General features: G+C 41.0%; 1 protein-coding gene across 1 annotated transcript; it reads right to left on the bottom strand.

The window, feature by feature from the left end:
- Nucleotides 1-29: 29 nt before the first annotated feature.
- On the bottom strand, nt 30-14,602 carry esr1 (estrogen receptor 1). The gene is made up of 10 exons (XM_073492908.1): nt 14,529-14,602; nt 13,415-13,843; nt 12,357-12,583; nt 11,631-11,747; nt 9,912-10,099; nt 9,593-9,746; nt 5,398-5,536; nt 3,338-3,471; nt 2,592-2,775; nt 30-1,908 (listed from the first exon to the last, which is right to left on the bottom strand). The coding sequence occupies exons 1-10, from the start codon at nt 14,537-14,539 to the stop codon at nt 1,602-1,604; spliced, it is 1,890 nt and encodes a 629-aa protein (XP_073349009.1). The 5' UTR covers nt 14,540-14,602; the 3' UTR covers nt 30-1,601.
- Nucleotides 14,603-15,730: the final 1,128 nt, after the last annotated feature.

Consider the following 15,730-nt stretch of genomic DNA (forward strand, 5'->3'; position numbering starts at 1 on the left):
AGGAGACAAACTCGTGACAAACACAGTGATGAACAATATTTTCCCAATTAATGCTTTTTAATTTTTTATGCACAGTAAACAAACGACAGTCAGATCAGGTTTGACTGGAATTACACATCAGAGCTCAAGTGGCTGAATCCAATCTTTGGATCCTGTATGAGGATGAGACCCGGCTGTAATTGCATCTTTTTGTTTATCGTTTATATTCTGTCAACATAACTGCCTGCATTCACTACATGTCAGTCAGCTGTTGGCCCTTCTTTCAATATATTTACTCGAGTTCAAGCTGGAAATTTTCTGCTTCACCAAGAGCACTGGCCAAAGTTATTCCAATTTTTTGATGTGCTCTTAATCTATGGTGCACAAGCTATGTGCTCATGCAATATCATCAAACAAGGAACTAGTGGCTTCAATTAAAAGCAGCATCTTCTGATCAACTCGCTGTCGGAGAGGAGAGCAAAGAAATGCAGCTCGTATTGGGTATCGATACTGTGAAAAATAAGCAATGAATCCAGATTCAGATTCAATATTCCAATTTTTTTTTTACAACAATAGTCATTTTTATAATCAATTTAATACCTTCTTCATTTACATTGTTTGTTGGAAGTAAACAAGTTATGTAAATATGTCACCTTTGTGCTATTTTTTTTTGACATTTTATAAACCAAACTAGTAAATTAGCAGCTAATAAAGAAAACACCTGCTCATGTTCAGGTCTTCTAAAGAATTGTATCAAATTTAGTGTATTTCAACAGTAATAAAAACAACTGCATATGTGCATGTACACTATGACAAATTAGGTTTTTTTTAGGTGTGTAAATCCAGCCAAACTCAACATGTAATCACTGAATGAGTGGATGAATAGCAACTGCATTAAGTCAGAAATCTCTGTCTCACATTTCTCTCAGTCTCTCTCACAGACACACACACACATTTAAGACATAACAAATTCAAAAAACCCTTTGGTGCAGGTAAGCATAAAGAACAAACCGACTACACACAAAAAGCTAAAGACAGGCTGAAGTTACCCAACATTAAAGCTTGGCTTCCTTCATCGTGTAATCTGTGCTCTTGGATTTGATTGTGCAATTTTTAGCTATTCAAAATTCAACAGATAAATCCTCAGCCGCTCTTAATTTCATAATCTCATTAATTAACATTTTTTTTCCCAAGTATATCAAGTTAAAAATTACCTGACTTTCAGTCCTCAAACATTCATTTTAACCAGTTTTATCATCGAAATATTTAGAAGTAAAAATAATGCCCAACAGCCCCTTAAACCCAAGAGGAAGTGCACTTTGGTCGAAGCAAAAACACAAAAAAAATTAGCTGCTCGTCATTTCAAATCACTGTAGCTGACAGAGTGCCACAATATATACTAACACCTGGAAATAAGAAGTTGTACTGTAAAGCTCAAAATCACAGATTTTCTGAAAGGCTGCGCAGAAGATTAACTGCGTTGAAGCTCGTATTGTCGTGAACCGGAGTAGTGCAAAGGAAATGTCTCCCTAAACAGCTACAACTACAAAATCACATAATTTAGAAGTAATTATCTCTTCAAATTAATTCATATACAACCTTTAGCCTTCATTCTGTAGGTTTCATAGGATGTGAGTGCACTCGGAGCGGGACCCTCCGTACTGCAGGACACCAGGACTTGTGGGGCTCTCATGGCTGACTCGTGGTCCTGAAGTGGAGCCAGCTGAAGAGGAGCCTCCTCCACCACCACCACCACCACCGCTGCTGTTTCTGGAGGTGAAGGGAGGCTCTCTGTCAGCCTGGGACCAGGTCTCAGCTGGTCTGTCGGCGCGGTGGATGCGGTGAGCGTCCAGCATCTCCAGCAGCAGGTCGTACAGAGGCACCTTGTTCTTGCACTTCATGCTGTAGAGATGCTCCATGCCTTTGTTGCTGCAGGCAGCATAAACAAAAGGAAGACGAGGAATTAAGTAAGTACTAAGTACTTTAGCGTATATAATTTAACAATCTTTGGTGAGAGTTGCAATTGCGCATTACTTAACGGGCAGGATGTAGCCAATCAGAGGCAGAGTACAGCGGGTACAGCAAGGTAGTGTGATCTAAAATAACGCCGCTACAGCAGTAGCAACTGTATGTCTGCTGACCGACTGGAATGTATATAGTTTATAATAAATATATAAACATATATATTTACATAACGCCTGTTACATAGTGACAGACATAAGTTATGGAAGTCAAGGCTCAACTCCAAACCAGGTATTTCAGGCATGTTTTCTGTGTGAGAGAGTAACTCCCTTTGGCGTGGACTTTGGCCTTTTTCACTTTTCAGACCTTTTACATGCACAAATATGCTACATAACATAATAAAGGAAAGGCAAAAACCCAAAAAGCATAATATGACCTCTTTAAGTCGAATCATCTGCCAGCCTCTTCATGATGATTAATGCTAAACCAGCTCACCTGAATACAGACAATCAATTATGTATGTAATAAAGAGCCCTAACCCTCTTAAAGCATTATTTTTTTTAAGCTCCAACAACCTCACAGAATCACTGTGGATAATTGAAGCACTTTTGTGCTGAAAACAAAAGAGACCTCTTCTTATTTAATTTCACCTCATGTGTCTGATGTGGGAGAGCAGGAGGAGCAGCTGGGCCTGCCGCCTCGACTGCTGCTGAGCCGAGCATCCGGATTGGTTGATGTGATGTATGAGAGCGTCGGTGATGGTGTCGAGCATGTTCTGCACTGCTGCACCGTCGTGGAGGGGCTCCATTGTGCCGGTGCAGAAAGAGAAGGCACCTAATGGAGGAAATGGAGACTTCAGTCAAAGAAATACACCTCTTGCAGAAAAAGCTCAATCAAAAACAACTTTTACTTGATAAAAGATTGGACTCACACATGAATATAAGAGCAGAGTATTAATTGCAGATGCATTTTTGCCCACACAGCTATCGCAAAGTTCATCCGGCTCCAGCAGCTGTGCCAGTGGTGTCATCCCGCTGGTATTTCAGTCTACTCAGGTTCCTATATAGAATATCTCAATCTCCGGGACAAACACGACCCTGTGTGCTGTCTCATGTTGTCATGGGAACAGTTATCAGGCATATTGACGGTACGGGCCTTTCCAGAACACTCTGTTCACCTAATGTGTCTGAGTAGCATTCAGAGCTACACCTCCGTGGGTGTAGTTTGATGCTGTTCAATATTTACTCTCGGAAACAGAAACCTGGGACTGAGCAGTGTGCGTGCCAACGAAACTGTGAAAAATTTAACTAGAGCTTATGTTTTTATTAGAGAAGTGTGTTTCCTGTCCCCGGTCAGTGTTGAAAATGTTACACAAGAAATCAACATGTTGCCTCACCAGAGTTGAGCAAGATGATAGCTTTGAGGCAGACGAACTCCTCAGGTTTGAGTTTGAGCATGCGGAAACGGGAGGCGGTGGCAAGCAGCATGTCGAAGATCTCAGCCATGCCTTCGACACAGTCGCCTTCGCTCCTGGAGAACAGAGCGAGAGAAAACATGAGGAGTTTTGTTTGGATTTTAGAGTTCGAATTCCTCTTTTCTTTTTCACAACCTTGATTCCAAAAAAGCAGGAATGCTGGGTAAATAAACACAGAATGCAATCGTGCAAATGAACTGTGATCTTGAGCCCATGTAGAAATCCTTTACACAATCATGTCTTTCAGACAGTGGTGATGTGGTGGTGTTAATGACTGAGCCTTTCCATGACGCCCCTTTCATACCCAATCATGATACCCAATTGATAAACTAGAAAACTGGTGTGACTGCAACTGCTTCACACTGGCTTAAGTCTAACCTGAGTGGCTTCTCTGTTTCAGCTGGAAATGTCTCCTCTTCCCATTCTGATATAACCATGGTGTTCCTCAAGGTTCCATCCTTGGGCCTTCACTATTTTCCATTTGTAAGTAACCACTAGGTCAAGTTTTCTGCATCTCCAATATTTGTAATTATTTTATGGGTTTCAGCTATGGGTGGGGCAAAATGGCTTCCTAGCGCCCCCCTTAAAAGCAAACCCTGGGACTACTTCCACAGACGTGTTTGAAATCCGGTACAGATTTGTATCGCACCTAGACCTATAAAAAAAGTCTCTTGTGGCCATGAGTTAAACCCAACAGAAAGTCAGCCATTTTGAATTCAGCACCCATTTTTGGCGATTTGCACTTGGTGTATTTTAACAAACTCGTCCTACAGCTTTAATTATTATCATTATTATCATCACCTGTTACCAACTAACCTGTTTACCTGTGAAATGTTCCAAGCCGGTGTTTTTTAAGAATTGCACAACTTTCCCAGTCTTTTGTTGCACCTGTCCCAACTTGTTTGAAATGTGTTGCTGCCATCAAATTAAAGAATAAGCATATCGTTACAAAATAATTAATTATGTTGATGAGGTCAAACATTCAATGTATTGTCTGTCTCCAGTTTTCAATTCAGAATAGGTCAAAAAGGATCAGCGAATTATCAAATTCTGTGTTATTTATGTTTAAAATTCTGTACGTCACATATGTATAAATACAACACATAGCATGAAAGTCAGAGTGCATTTGACAAAAACAGAGCACGCCATCAGAGGAAAAAGACTTCATCTGAAACTATCCAAAGAGTGGCCAGATAAACAACTAATGGACTGAATCACTGCGACGCTCCATTTGTCGGCAAGTGACGGAAAGATGGGTGATATCCAGCGGTTGGAGTGTAAGATAAACTTTAAAGCACAGAGCCAAGGGAAATTGTCAACCCTGACCCACAGCGTTTTAGTCATCATGTCCAATTGGTGAGGACACTCACACAGGGACCAGGTTTTAGAGATAATACTCTGTAATACACTTCTGAATCAAATGGGACCATCAGACACATCAGAGGGTAAAAGCTCTGTCTGTCTATCTGTCTGCACCCCTCCCTCTCTTCCTCTCTGAGCCTGATACCGTGGTTTGGCCAGCTTGTTTACTTTGAACACGAGGGGGGAAGTGGAGGGAACAGGCTGTGCTCATGTCTCCCTGCATCTCTATTTTCTCATCCTCTCCGTTCGTCATTTCGCTCTCTCTCCCCCACCTCCTTCCCCTCTGTCGTTCTTGCCTTTTCCATCATTCCTTGAATTGAGACATTGATTAAATCTCTGTCCTGGTTGCCAGCTCAGCACTGTAATGATGAGCGGGGTATTTCAGGTTGGAGAGAGGCTGCTCTCCTCTCCGTGGGGAACATGTAATTAGTCTTTCAGTCTATGGCGGGCGTGTTGGGGATGGCACAATGGCTGGCAAGGTGTGAGATGGAGGATCTACAATTCTGATATATCACTCTTAAGATCTGTGCGAGAGTGTGAGGAGGGTTAAGAAATAGGGAGAAAAAGCAGATGAAGAAAGGTGCATGTTACACAAAATTCAGGTGAGTATTCCTCCCTACCTGTCCAGTATGAGGTCCTGTGCGAAGATGAGTTTGCCGGGGCAGTGGATGGACCTCCAGATGAGCCCGATCATCAGCACCTCCAGCCACGAGCTCTCCAGCAGCTGCACCTGGTCGTGGAGGGACAGCTGTAGGAAACCTTGAAAAAAAAAGTGCACATTGAAAGCACAGAACTTAATTTCTTCTGCGAAGGGTCTCTCAATCAAAACAATGAAAAGAAAAGATGTAGTTTGATGATGTCGTGAAGTAGTGAGGGAATATGGGAGTTGTTGCCTTCATTGTTAAAACACCACGGTTGCTGCTGAAAATCTATCTGACGTGACTGAGGAAGAAATGTTCATGGATGAGGTAACATTTAAAGTTTTATCCGTGTATCCTTTCTCACTCTATCATCTGATGCTTCCCTCCTCCGGGTTTGAACATTAGCTGTGGTAACATGGACAATATTTCTGCATTCCAGTTAAAATCATTCTTAGATTAGAGATTACAACTTTTTGGACGCTAAATAAAGCGATCCAGTAAGATGTGTGTTTGCATGTCCCAAAGCATTTAATCAGAATATAACTTTTTTGAAAAAGCATAATCTGTCTCCATGAAATTCTCACACCAAGTGAAGTGAATTTTGGAAGCATATTTCTTCTTCTTGACCTGTTTCATCCAGCGGCAAACTGAGAGGAGGAGGGTCATTTGTGCACCTCTGCCTTTGGGTTGGGTTACCAGGTAGCACAACACATATCCCACACAGAAACTGAGAAACTTTTGATTTGTATCACTATGAAATCAGGAGATTAATGAGTGCCAATCTGGAGCACAGCTAAAGAGAGTATTGGAAGGTATGTTAGAGCAGATCTAACACTTTTTTGTAACTCTCAAGTCAACTCCAAATAATTGTCATGTGTTTTATCCTGATCAAATCAATTACCAGACAAATCCAGACACAGAAAGAGAGACGATTTGATAAGTGTTATTACATAAGTGCTGATTATTTAGAGTGGTGGGTGTTAACTGCAGCCTGGTGGGGAATATTAAATGTTTGTGCACCTTCAATCCCACTCATAAAAACAAAATATGCGTGCAATTGTTTTCTGACGGGGAATGACTACTTTATTGAAACCACCTGCAATCTCTCAGCTCTCATAAGAAGCCTTATCGCTGGCACTCAGCTGTCTCAACTCATATGTAATTACACCCAATTCATTCCCATTGTCCCCCTCTGCGCCCTGTTTGGGACCCCTCGCAATTAAAACTGCGTGTTTTTGGCCTTTTAGTGACGCACAAGGTTGTCAGGATTCACTCACTTAGAGAGCTTGTCAGGTGTGTCCGTGTGTGTGCATGCATGCAAAAAGGGTAATGTGTTCTATACTGCATTTAGGCTCTATGGGGTGCCAGCAGATTGGTCAAACAATCCTCTCAAAGGTGATGACTATAATTACCATCACTGTAATGGCTCTGCATTTGTGTGTGTGTGCTTCCACTATAAAGGTCTGCCATCACCAGCCATCAAGCGAGGGCTGTAATCACCGTCACACAGTACATCTCTACGTTTGAATGTTTAAGGAGGACACCGTTTGAGAGTTTTTAAAAATATGTCTTAATTTGGACAAGACACGCAATGGATGTCACGGTGCTCCAGCAGATCTGACTCACATGTTTTGCCCTCACCTGTGCCCTCACAGGGCAAGTATTTCTGAATATCTATCCAAAGATACAAGCATAAGGTATCTGTGGAGTTCCGGTCGATAATTGGATATAATAGCATTTGCATCATTATTGTATGAAGTCATTCTTCTATCCGCACAGACCTGGTGATGTTAATGAGCCTTGAGAAAATAAAGAAGCTTTCATTTCACTTTGAATCCAACTGTCGTTGGAGAGTTTGTGAAGAGGAGATTTTCATTTTCAATTTCAATTTCTTTCTTTTTATGTTTTTACGTAACTATATCACTGTATTTTAAATGGCTGGAAGGGCTTGAAGCAGTAGGACAAAGAGGTCTGTTTGTATCTGGGTTTAAACTAAATAAATATACCACCAGTGTTTGTTTCTGGATTCAGTGCAACTTTGAGTTTGTTCAATAAAAATATATCAATTTCCCAATGAAAATATATGCTTTTACTGACAAATTGACAAATTGTACTTATTTTTCATACCAAAAGAATTATTTAATTTACAATTTCACTGTTCAATATCATTAACAATACTACTTTTCACAATATCATGTGCAATATTAACTTTTATTACTCCTCAATATCATTGTATATACTACCTTTTCAATTTTAGTTCTTTATTGTAGAGTACTTGTTTTTCCTAAAATGATCTTGTTTAAATTTTATTGTTATTCTATTTGGCACTGATGTCAGCAGAGCTCTAGACTACCATTTTTGGAGACAGTGCGACTAAATTTTATAACCGGGAGCGCCTGTGCAACTTGCAAATATGACCCTTGTGATTTTGTTTCTTATAATCATCATAGTGTATCCTGTGAAACACCAGGAGCAGCCTTTCTGCTGGTTACATTTTGCCGTGGCCGGTTATTGTTGAGTAACAGGTTTGTTACTCTACCCATGACTTTTTCTTTTAAAATAAAGTACAACATCTTTATTTCTGTAAATTGTCTATTTATTAGCCAAGGATTTCCAAAGCAAGAAAACATATGAATGTGTTGCATGCCAATATAAGTGGTGCTCTTAAATTTTGTGCTGGTGCTCCTAAAACCTTCAGTAGGGAGCACCACTGCTACTTGAGTAAAAAGTTAGTCTGGATCCCTGGTTAGTTTACTGTGTTTTTGTATTTTATTTTTTGTTACTGTAATTTTGAGAACTCTCAAACAGGGTGCGACGACACCCTGTTTGAAAGGCTTAAGAGAGGTGGGAAATGGCACACCGGGGGCTCTCACCCTCATACCAAATCTGCCTCTGACCCATTCTGAATCGCCCCCTGAATTACTGAGAAACTCATTCCCCCTTAGATTGCCAGCCAGAAACTCTGGTCTATTTAGGCCCTATTTTGTTTTCTTGGCTGCCCACATCTTTCTTGAGGGAACCTTGTTTATTTGGGGAACCCCTTAAAACCCAAGCCCCTTTACACCTTCAGTTTACTATTTTATTTCCCTGGGGCTTGTAGGAGCACATTTATTTATTATAGCGGGAAGAGGCATTTGTTCATTATATCCAAAAGAGGCATTTGTTTGTTGTTTATTACCCAAGTAGTGGACATTGGGCATTCCCCTAGTTTTACATGTTTTTTGTTTATATTTTTATGTAGGTTGGGCTGGCCTGTAAGGAATTTACAGCCAGTACTGCCACAACAGCATTATTCAAGTTTTATCTAATCTTGTCTTTTTAGTCTTACATTCCTGAGAAAATATCAAACATGCATGAAAGCAGAAGAGTCGTTGTTCTTTCACAATTCTAGCCAAAATAAAGCTGTCAACACAACGAGCCTGACACAGACGTCAGAGCAACAGAGAACATTTTTAGAGCCGATTATTTAACTCTATGATCATGTGTTTTTTTGTAATCCAGCGTGTTAAGTAACTAACAGTGTCAGGGCAGTTTCATAACATTGTTTTGTTTCCCTTAACAATCACACAATCGGTCAGACATCACTTCTAACAAGTTATTTGCTTACATGCACAACCCTGATCCAAAAAAGCTGGAACGCTGTGGCTCCTCTCACTTTATATTTACAAAAGAAAACAATAAAGTTTGAACATTAACTATCTTGTCTTTGTACTTTATTCAATTGAATATAGATTGAAAATGATTTTGCAGTCTGTTTTTCCAAACAAAACCCTAAAAGGTGACAACTGTGCTGTAATAACTTCACACAGACTACATTACAGAAATGTTTATAATGTTTTATATGGAACATCTCCACACTCCTGGCATGCTCCAAGAAAGTCTCAAGTCCCAAGAGAGTCTTAACCGTCCCAGTCAGTAGTAGGGGTTTGCTCCAAAACAATATGAAAGCCAAATCTCAACATCTGGCAAAGTACTTATCACTGATCAGTCACTATATCAGCAGCTTTTAGATACTGTCAGTTACAGTGACTTTTATGGTTTCAATGGTAATCACATCCCATATTAGGAAGAGATAATTTCACTTTAAAATATATGTATTTGAGTGTGTGTACTGCTGAAAAAGAATAAAGAACTTTTATCGTTGGTGTGGACACCTTGCCACTCTAAGCAGTACCTGGAAGCTTCTTTGCCCATGCGATCATGTGGACCAGCTCCTTATCAGCCATGCTGGTGAGCAGGGTCATCATGGTGACCTCGGTGTAGGGTCGGTTCAGCTTCTGACGGGAGCACAGCATTGGGGGCTCTGCACCCTGGAGCAGGAGGAGCACCTGAGGGAGCAGCAGATAAAAAGTCACACTCTCAGTCTTTAACCAGAAAAATATGAGCGTAAATTGATTTAAAGCGACTGTCAACATATAATGACATCCACTTTGAATATTGTTATGTATATTCATGATTCCTGGAGGATAATGCAACACAAAATGTCTCCACACCTGGTCAGGAGGCATGCTGATCATTGATGACTTTCCTCCACCACCACCAGCACTGCTGCTGATGTGTTTCCTCCTGTCCTGAGGGGGCGCTGTTCTGTGCTCCAGACCCTTAGAGGCCTTGTCTCTGTCACTGGTGCCAGTCCGTTGTTTGTCACGCCGCAGAACGCGCCCACGGTCCTTGCGCATACCTTAACCACACCGCAGGAGATGAATGTAAAATAACATGCAGTTACAAGAACACACCCTCCTCAGGCTTTTCCCCAACTCAGAATGACTTTGTATCCTGTCTTACCACAAAGCCCAGTGACGCAGATTAAATGGATGCCTGTGTGATTCAAGAAGTATGAAAACAAAAATGTGGGTGTGTGTTAATCAGTAGTTTTACCCCATGAAAGGAAATCGCTTCAAGGTCACGTTAAAGTTAGACTCAAGCTTATCTGCATCCACCAGCACTCGTATTTTTCCAGTCCTCTCAGCAATCAGCCATAAGTGACAGATGGCATTTAGTTTGGAAATTTGACCAAGCATAACTGCTCAGGAGCTGCTAGAGAACGTGAGCTCAACCAGGCTTTGACCTGGCCTCCGTGCTCCTCAGACCCCAATCTGATCGAGCACCCTTGGAATGTGCTGCAACAAGTCTGGTCCAGGGAGGTCCCAGCGTAGATTGGACTTGGGCCTGAAATTGCATGACTCCAGGGCCTCTGGGGGTGTCCTGTGGTGTCCGTCACCAGGACAGTGGAGGTAAATCTTTTGAGTCATGTGGGTTGTAAGGTGGGACCTTCATGGATTGGTCTTGTACTGCCACGATTAATCGTATGTATTATTATCGAGAATTTGCAGGCCAGATCGACGCCTTGAGCCCTTCGTGATGCTCCCTGGGCTGTTCCTGAGCATGTCAAGTCGCAAATGGCATCCACATGAATGCCAGGACCCAAAGTTTCCCAGCCGAACATTGCATTGTAACCAGATGAGGCTGATCACTGGAAATGTCAGTGGCTTTAATGTTTCGCCATATAGCATATTTATACTTACACCTGCAATTGTAACTGCTGCACATGCTGTTTATATCTTAGTGTATTCATTTTACTCTGGTTCATATTGTATTTATGTTAATGTATTCATATATACCCCTCACTATTATTTATATAACTCTATCCACTAGTTTTCTGGGGGAGGTTACTTGGGGAACGATTAAGCAATAATAAATCATGAGCAATAATAGGTCTAGTATTCACTCAATAAAGTCACTAGCCTAGTTCTTTGGAAATGAATGATATGCCTAACAATCGCTCTAAGAACGAGGATTAGCACTCTCTTACCATGGAAAATGCTGGTTCAGGTTGAATAACAGCACATGCCAGAATTTGCACAAGGTATCATGTGGGCTATGAATAAGGTGGATACATACTGTGTGTACGTTACTCTGCACTTTGCTGTTTTCTTGCTGAACTGCATTTTGTTGTCTTAGTACCTGTACTCTGTGAAATGACTATAGAGTTGAATCTAATCTTATCTAAAACCATAGAAGCCTTATTAGACAATTCAACCAGAAAAGAAACAAGTAAAAACAGGATAACCAATAATAACACAACTTAGTTTACTAGTGGACAGAAATTTGCAAAAAAACATGAATTAAAATAAAACTTTTTTTTTTTAAAAAAAAGGAAAATGTTGTTGGAAAAGATGTAAAATCTTCTGTCTACTGGTGTTTCTACCCACCTCCTTTCATCATGCCCACTTCGTAACACTTCCTAAGACGGCAAGCCTGGCAGCTCTTCCTCCGATTCCTGTCAATAGTACACTGATTGGTTGCTGGGCACATATAGTCATTGTGACCTGAAATGGAAGAAAATCTATTACTTCAAGCTCCCCACTCCAGTGTTCAGTTTAGATTTAGGTTATTTAGTAGCCAGGAACAAGCTCTTCCTATTTGTAATGAATCCTAGATGGAGAGAATTAAAATGTGGCATCTTGGCTTTGTCATCGCCATGGAGACTATTGGTTTCTTTATGACCAGTCTTCCACTGCGAGAGTCATCAATATGCCAAAGCATCATATCATGAACATGACAAAGTTACCAACAGAAGATGGAGCTTTTATCTGCACGCAGCTGTACACGGAGGTGGAAAACCATGTCATATGAAAAATATGATAAAGATGAAAAATTGTTAAAACTTGAGTGAAAATCTTTAAATCTTAAATTCTGTACCCTTGATTTTAAATCTCTCAGTTCAAAATGTCATAATTTAGTATTTTCTCTCATTTTCTCTGCTGCGGACAGACTAAACCACACTAAATTTTCTTTTGTTCACTGACTGTTATTAATGTGAAGAGTGTTATGAATTTTTACATGAAATTTGACTATGAAGCTCTCACAAAATAACAGGCAACGTTTCAGGATTAAATCCTTTGGTCTCAGATAGAAGTAGTCGACAGATTACCCACCCTGTATGCTCCTCTTAAAGAAGGCCTTGCAGCCCTCACAGGACCACACCCCGTAATGGTACCCAGAGGCATAATCGCTGCACACGGCACAGAAACGCATTTCTTTGGCAATCTCAAACCCAGCCGCTAACGCTCCGGCACCTGACTCTCCCACGCTGTATGAGTCGTCACTGGTGCCACACTGGTCCTCTCTTGAAACTGACTGCTGACTGGATGGGACACTGGACCTGCCACAGAGCACAGAGTTCAGCTCAAATAAAGTGTTTTTATAAAGACAGGACAACAAATTGCAATGCAAAAAAGATCTAATAAATATGTTTTATCATAAAAAGTTAGTGCAGGCAAATACCACATTCTAACATTTACCACACCGGCTTCAACCTGAGTCAGGAAATTATCTGTACGTCTGTTGTTCTTACGTATTGTTCTTTTCTCAAGGTCCTTGACAAAGTCCATAATCTCTGGAATTAGAAACCAGGGCAAAGCTTGATCCTCTCTATAGAGATAGTGGCAATGTTTTGTATAAAGCAAGAGATTAAAAAAAACAACGTGGTTATATAATTATTATTATGTTTTGTTTATAACTGCTGTGTGCAGACTGAGCAGAATGCCTGTGATGTAAAACAGGAGTGAGAAATAGTAAATCTAATTATGTGGCATTATTTTGCCCTAGAACCTTTTTAATAAGAAACAATAAGACAGCACAGATAATATAGTAACATTTGGGAAACATACAAATTATAATGAACAAGATAAACAACCTAGGAATTTAATTCTTTACGGATATCATTCTTCAACTTCATTAAGGAAGAGGGAGAAACAAATCTGATTTTACTGCTCTGATCAGTTGCAAAATCACTAGAGTACAAACAAAACTGACCAAACAATCAGATTCATGCACTGGAGGTGGCAGCTCTCACCTCCCATGAGTTACTTAACAACATTTAAAATAATGGCCAAAATTCATACCTGTTGATGCAGAATCTATAAAACCAAAAAATGAAAACACTGTTCTCACTCTGGTGATCTGGTGATAAAGAAAAACTCTATTCCCTCACCTGTAGACGGGTGTTGAGGTGGTTTCCAGATAGTGGTGGGTGGGCGGGTGCATGAAGGGGCTAAGACGGGGGCTGGAGGGCACAAACACTAGAGGACTGTTGGGCCCGCTGCCCAGGGACTGAAGGCTCCCATCTGAGGGTGGTCCGTGGGCGTCCAGAGGAGCAGAGTAGTAGCCAGGGGTGGAGTGGCTATAAAGAGGAGTCGGGGCAGGGGTGGGGGCGGCATAGTCGTACGTCCCTTCCAGGAAGTCCACAGTGGCTACCCCTCCAGACCCCCGGCTGTCTTCGGGGTACATGTCGGCGAGGGGGGCACGCAGTGGAGGCGAGGGACGCTGTGGGGAGATGGTCTCCAGCTCTGAGAAGACTGGGCTGATCCTGGGTCTGACTACTGGTCCACAGGGCTGCCTGCTGCTCTGTGCCGGGCTCTGCCTGAGCAACATCACAGCACAACAGCACTGATATGCAACATGATTTAGACCTCCTCTCCCATTTGCTGGGAGGGGGGAGTGAAGACGAGTGCTGCCCTCCCTCTCTCTTTACTCTTCCCTCACTCTCTTGCTCTCTCTGTCTTTCTTTGCCTTTTTTTCCCCAGGCAACTTGAAGGGTCCACTATTCTTCCAGTCCTTTTGCCCTATCTGCCTTGAGCTTCCACCCACCAGGCTCCAGAAAAAAACATCCACAAAGACTCCTCCCAACTTCCTTAAAGGTTTTTTTTTGTAAGCAGAGTTTTTCTCTTATTTCCTCTAATACATTCTAACTAATGTGTAGGAGGAAGGGAAGCCTGGTGGGATAGAGAAAGAGGAGGATGGACTGATAAATGGTGATTCCTAAATAACTTTCATGCCTTGTCTCTTCCCAATTCACCTATTTTTGACACTGAAAAGCTTTGACTGGTTGCAGCTGGTATCCAGAGAAAAAACAAATGTAAACTAGCAGTAAGCTGTTTCATTTAGCTCATACTCATGACGTACGATCGGTCTATTTGTAGCCACATTATTGAATACACCTGAGACTGTGCACTAAATCAAATCACTGTGGAAATGAGAAACATTAGGACATGGCTTTAAACAATGGGGACTAAAAAGACAAAAATCTACCAAGAAACACCACTCACCTCTTACACATGAATCATCCTCATGTCTGCCATGCAACGCTGGGGACTGTTTGAGTCTTCTCGCTCTCTCCCTGCCTGCCTCTCTCATCTCTCTGACTCTCCGACATCTAGTTGGGATCATTGGACACAATGGGAACAGAGGAAAGGTTGAAAAAAAAAAAAGGGGGGGGATAACCAAATTAAAGATGCAGCCAAATCGATAACCACAGTGCGTTTAAGTGCCAGGTCACCATAACACAGCAAACAGAATTGGAGGTCAAACCTCATTCCAACAGCCAATAATTACACAATCAATCCCAAATGAGGGGATTGATGGTTATTAATATGCCTTAAATTTTAGCTTTTCATAAATATCACAAAGAAATTAACACTTTTTTTTAAAAAATCACATTTTTCTAGTGACATTTCATTCAAAAGTGGACGACATATATTACAGGAGCACTATATGGATCGGTTAATCATTACTTTATCGAGGCAAGTCACAGATGAAATAGAACACTATATAAACAAATCTAAGAAAAAGGGCAGAGTATTTCAGAGAATCAATATTCATGTTTACAGCACACAAGTTCTATGTTGCTGATTTTCAGGGATCTCTAGATCACGGTAAAAACACCCTCTGAATGCGGTGGCAGATGTAAAATAAAACCAGTTAAAACAGGACTTCAGTGCAGAAATAATTTTGTAGTGTACATGCTTGCAAGCGGCAAATTATGAGTCTCAATTTCAATAATACAAAGTCACAAAATAATTTGTGGCTTGAATTAATTTTCTTATTTCCGCATGGTACTACAAGCTGACACAAATTGTCAATTATGCAAGAAATCAAAGATGATCACAAGCAACTTCGTACCTCCCCCACTGAGGAAAACCTGAACATTTGGCACAGACATTTCCCCTCCTCTGTGCAACATCTTTCCCTGAGTAAACAACCCAATTTTCAGAACATGTCAGGTCAAGTGGAAAACAAGTGGTCCTGATAATGATGATGATATATATATTTTTTGCATTGCCCCTGAAGAAAAAACCAAGTCACTGTGAAGATGAAAATGAAGTTGTTAGAAATGAAACGGCTAAATCACTTAAATGGCTCAAGGTAGGCTGCTTCTTGCTGTAATTGTCTTCATTTTCATAACACCACTATCACAAAGCACCTCAGCAACCTAAATGAAGCGGTTTGGTCTTCCCGGCTCATTTTGGAA

Source organism: Pagrus major, chromosome 22 (assembly GCF_040436345.1).
Source record: "Pagrus major chromosome 22, Pma_NU_1.0".
Classification (NCBI taxonomy): domain Eukaryota; kingdom Metazoa; phylum Chordata; class Actinopteri; order Spariformes; family Sparidae; genus Pagrus; species Pagrus major.

Bases quoted from the DNA above. Each gene is read 5' to 3' on its own strand.
- esr1 (XM_073492908.1), bottom strand. The intron at 9,747-9,911 runs GTGTGGAGACAT...CTGCTCCCTCAG, and splicing joins TCAGCATGCCTCCTGACCAG to GTGCTCCTCCTGCTCCAGGG. The intron at 2,776-3,337 runs GTGAGGCAACAT...TTCCTCCATTAG, and splicing joins TATCATCTTGCTCAACTCTG to GTGCCTTCTCTTTCTGCACC.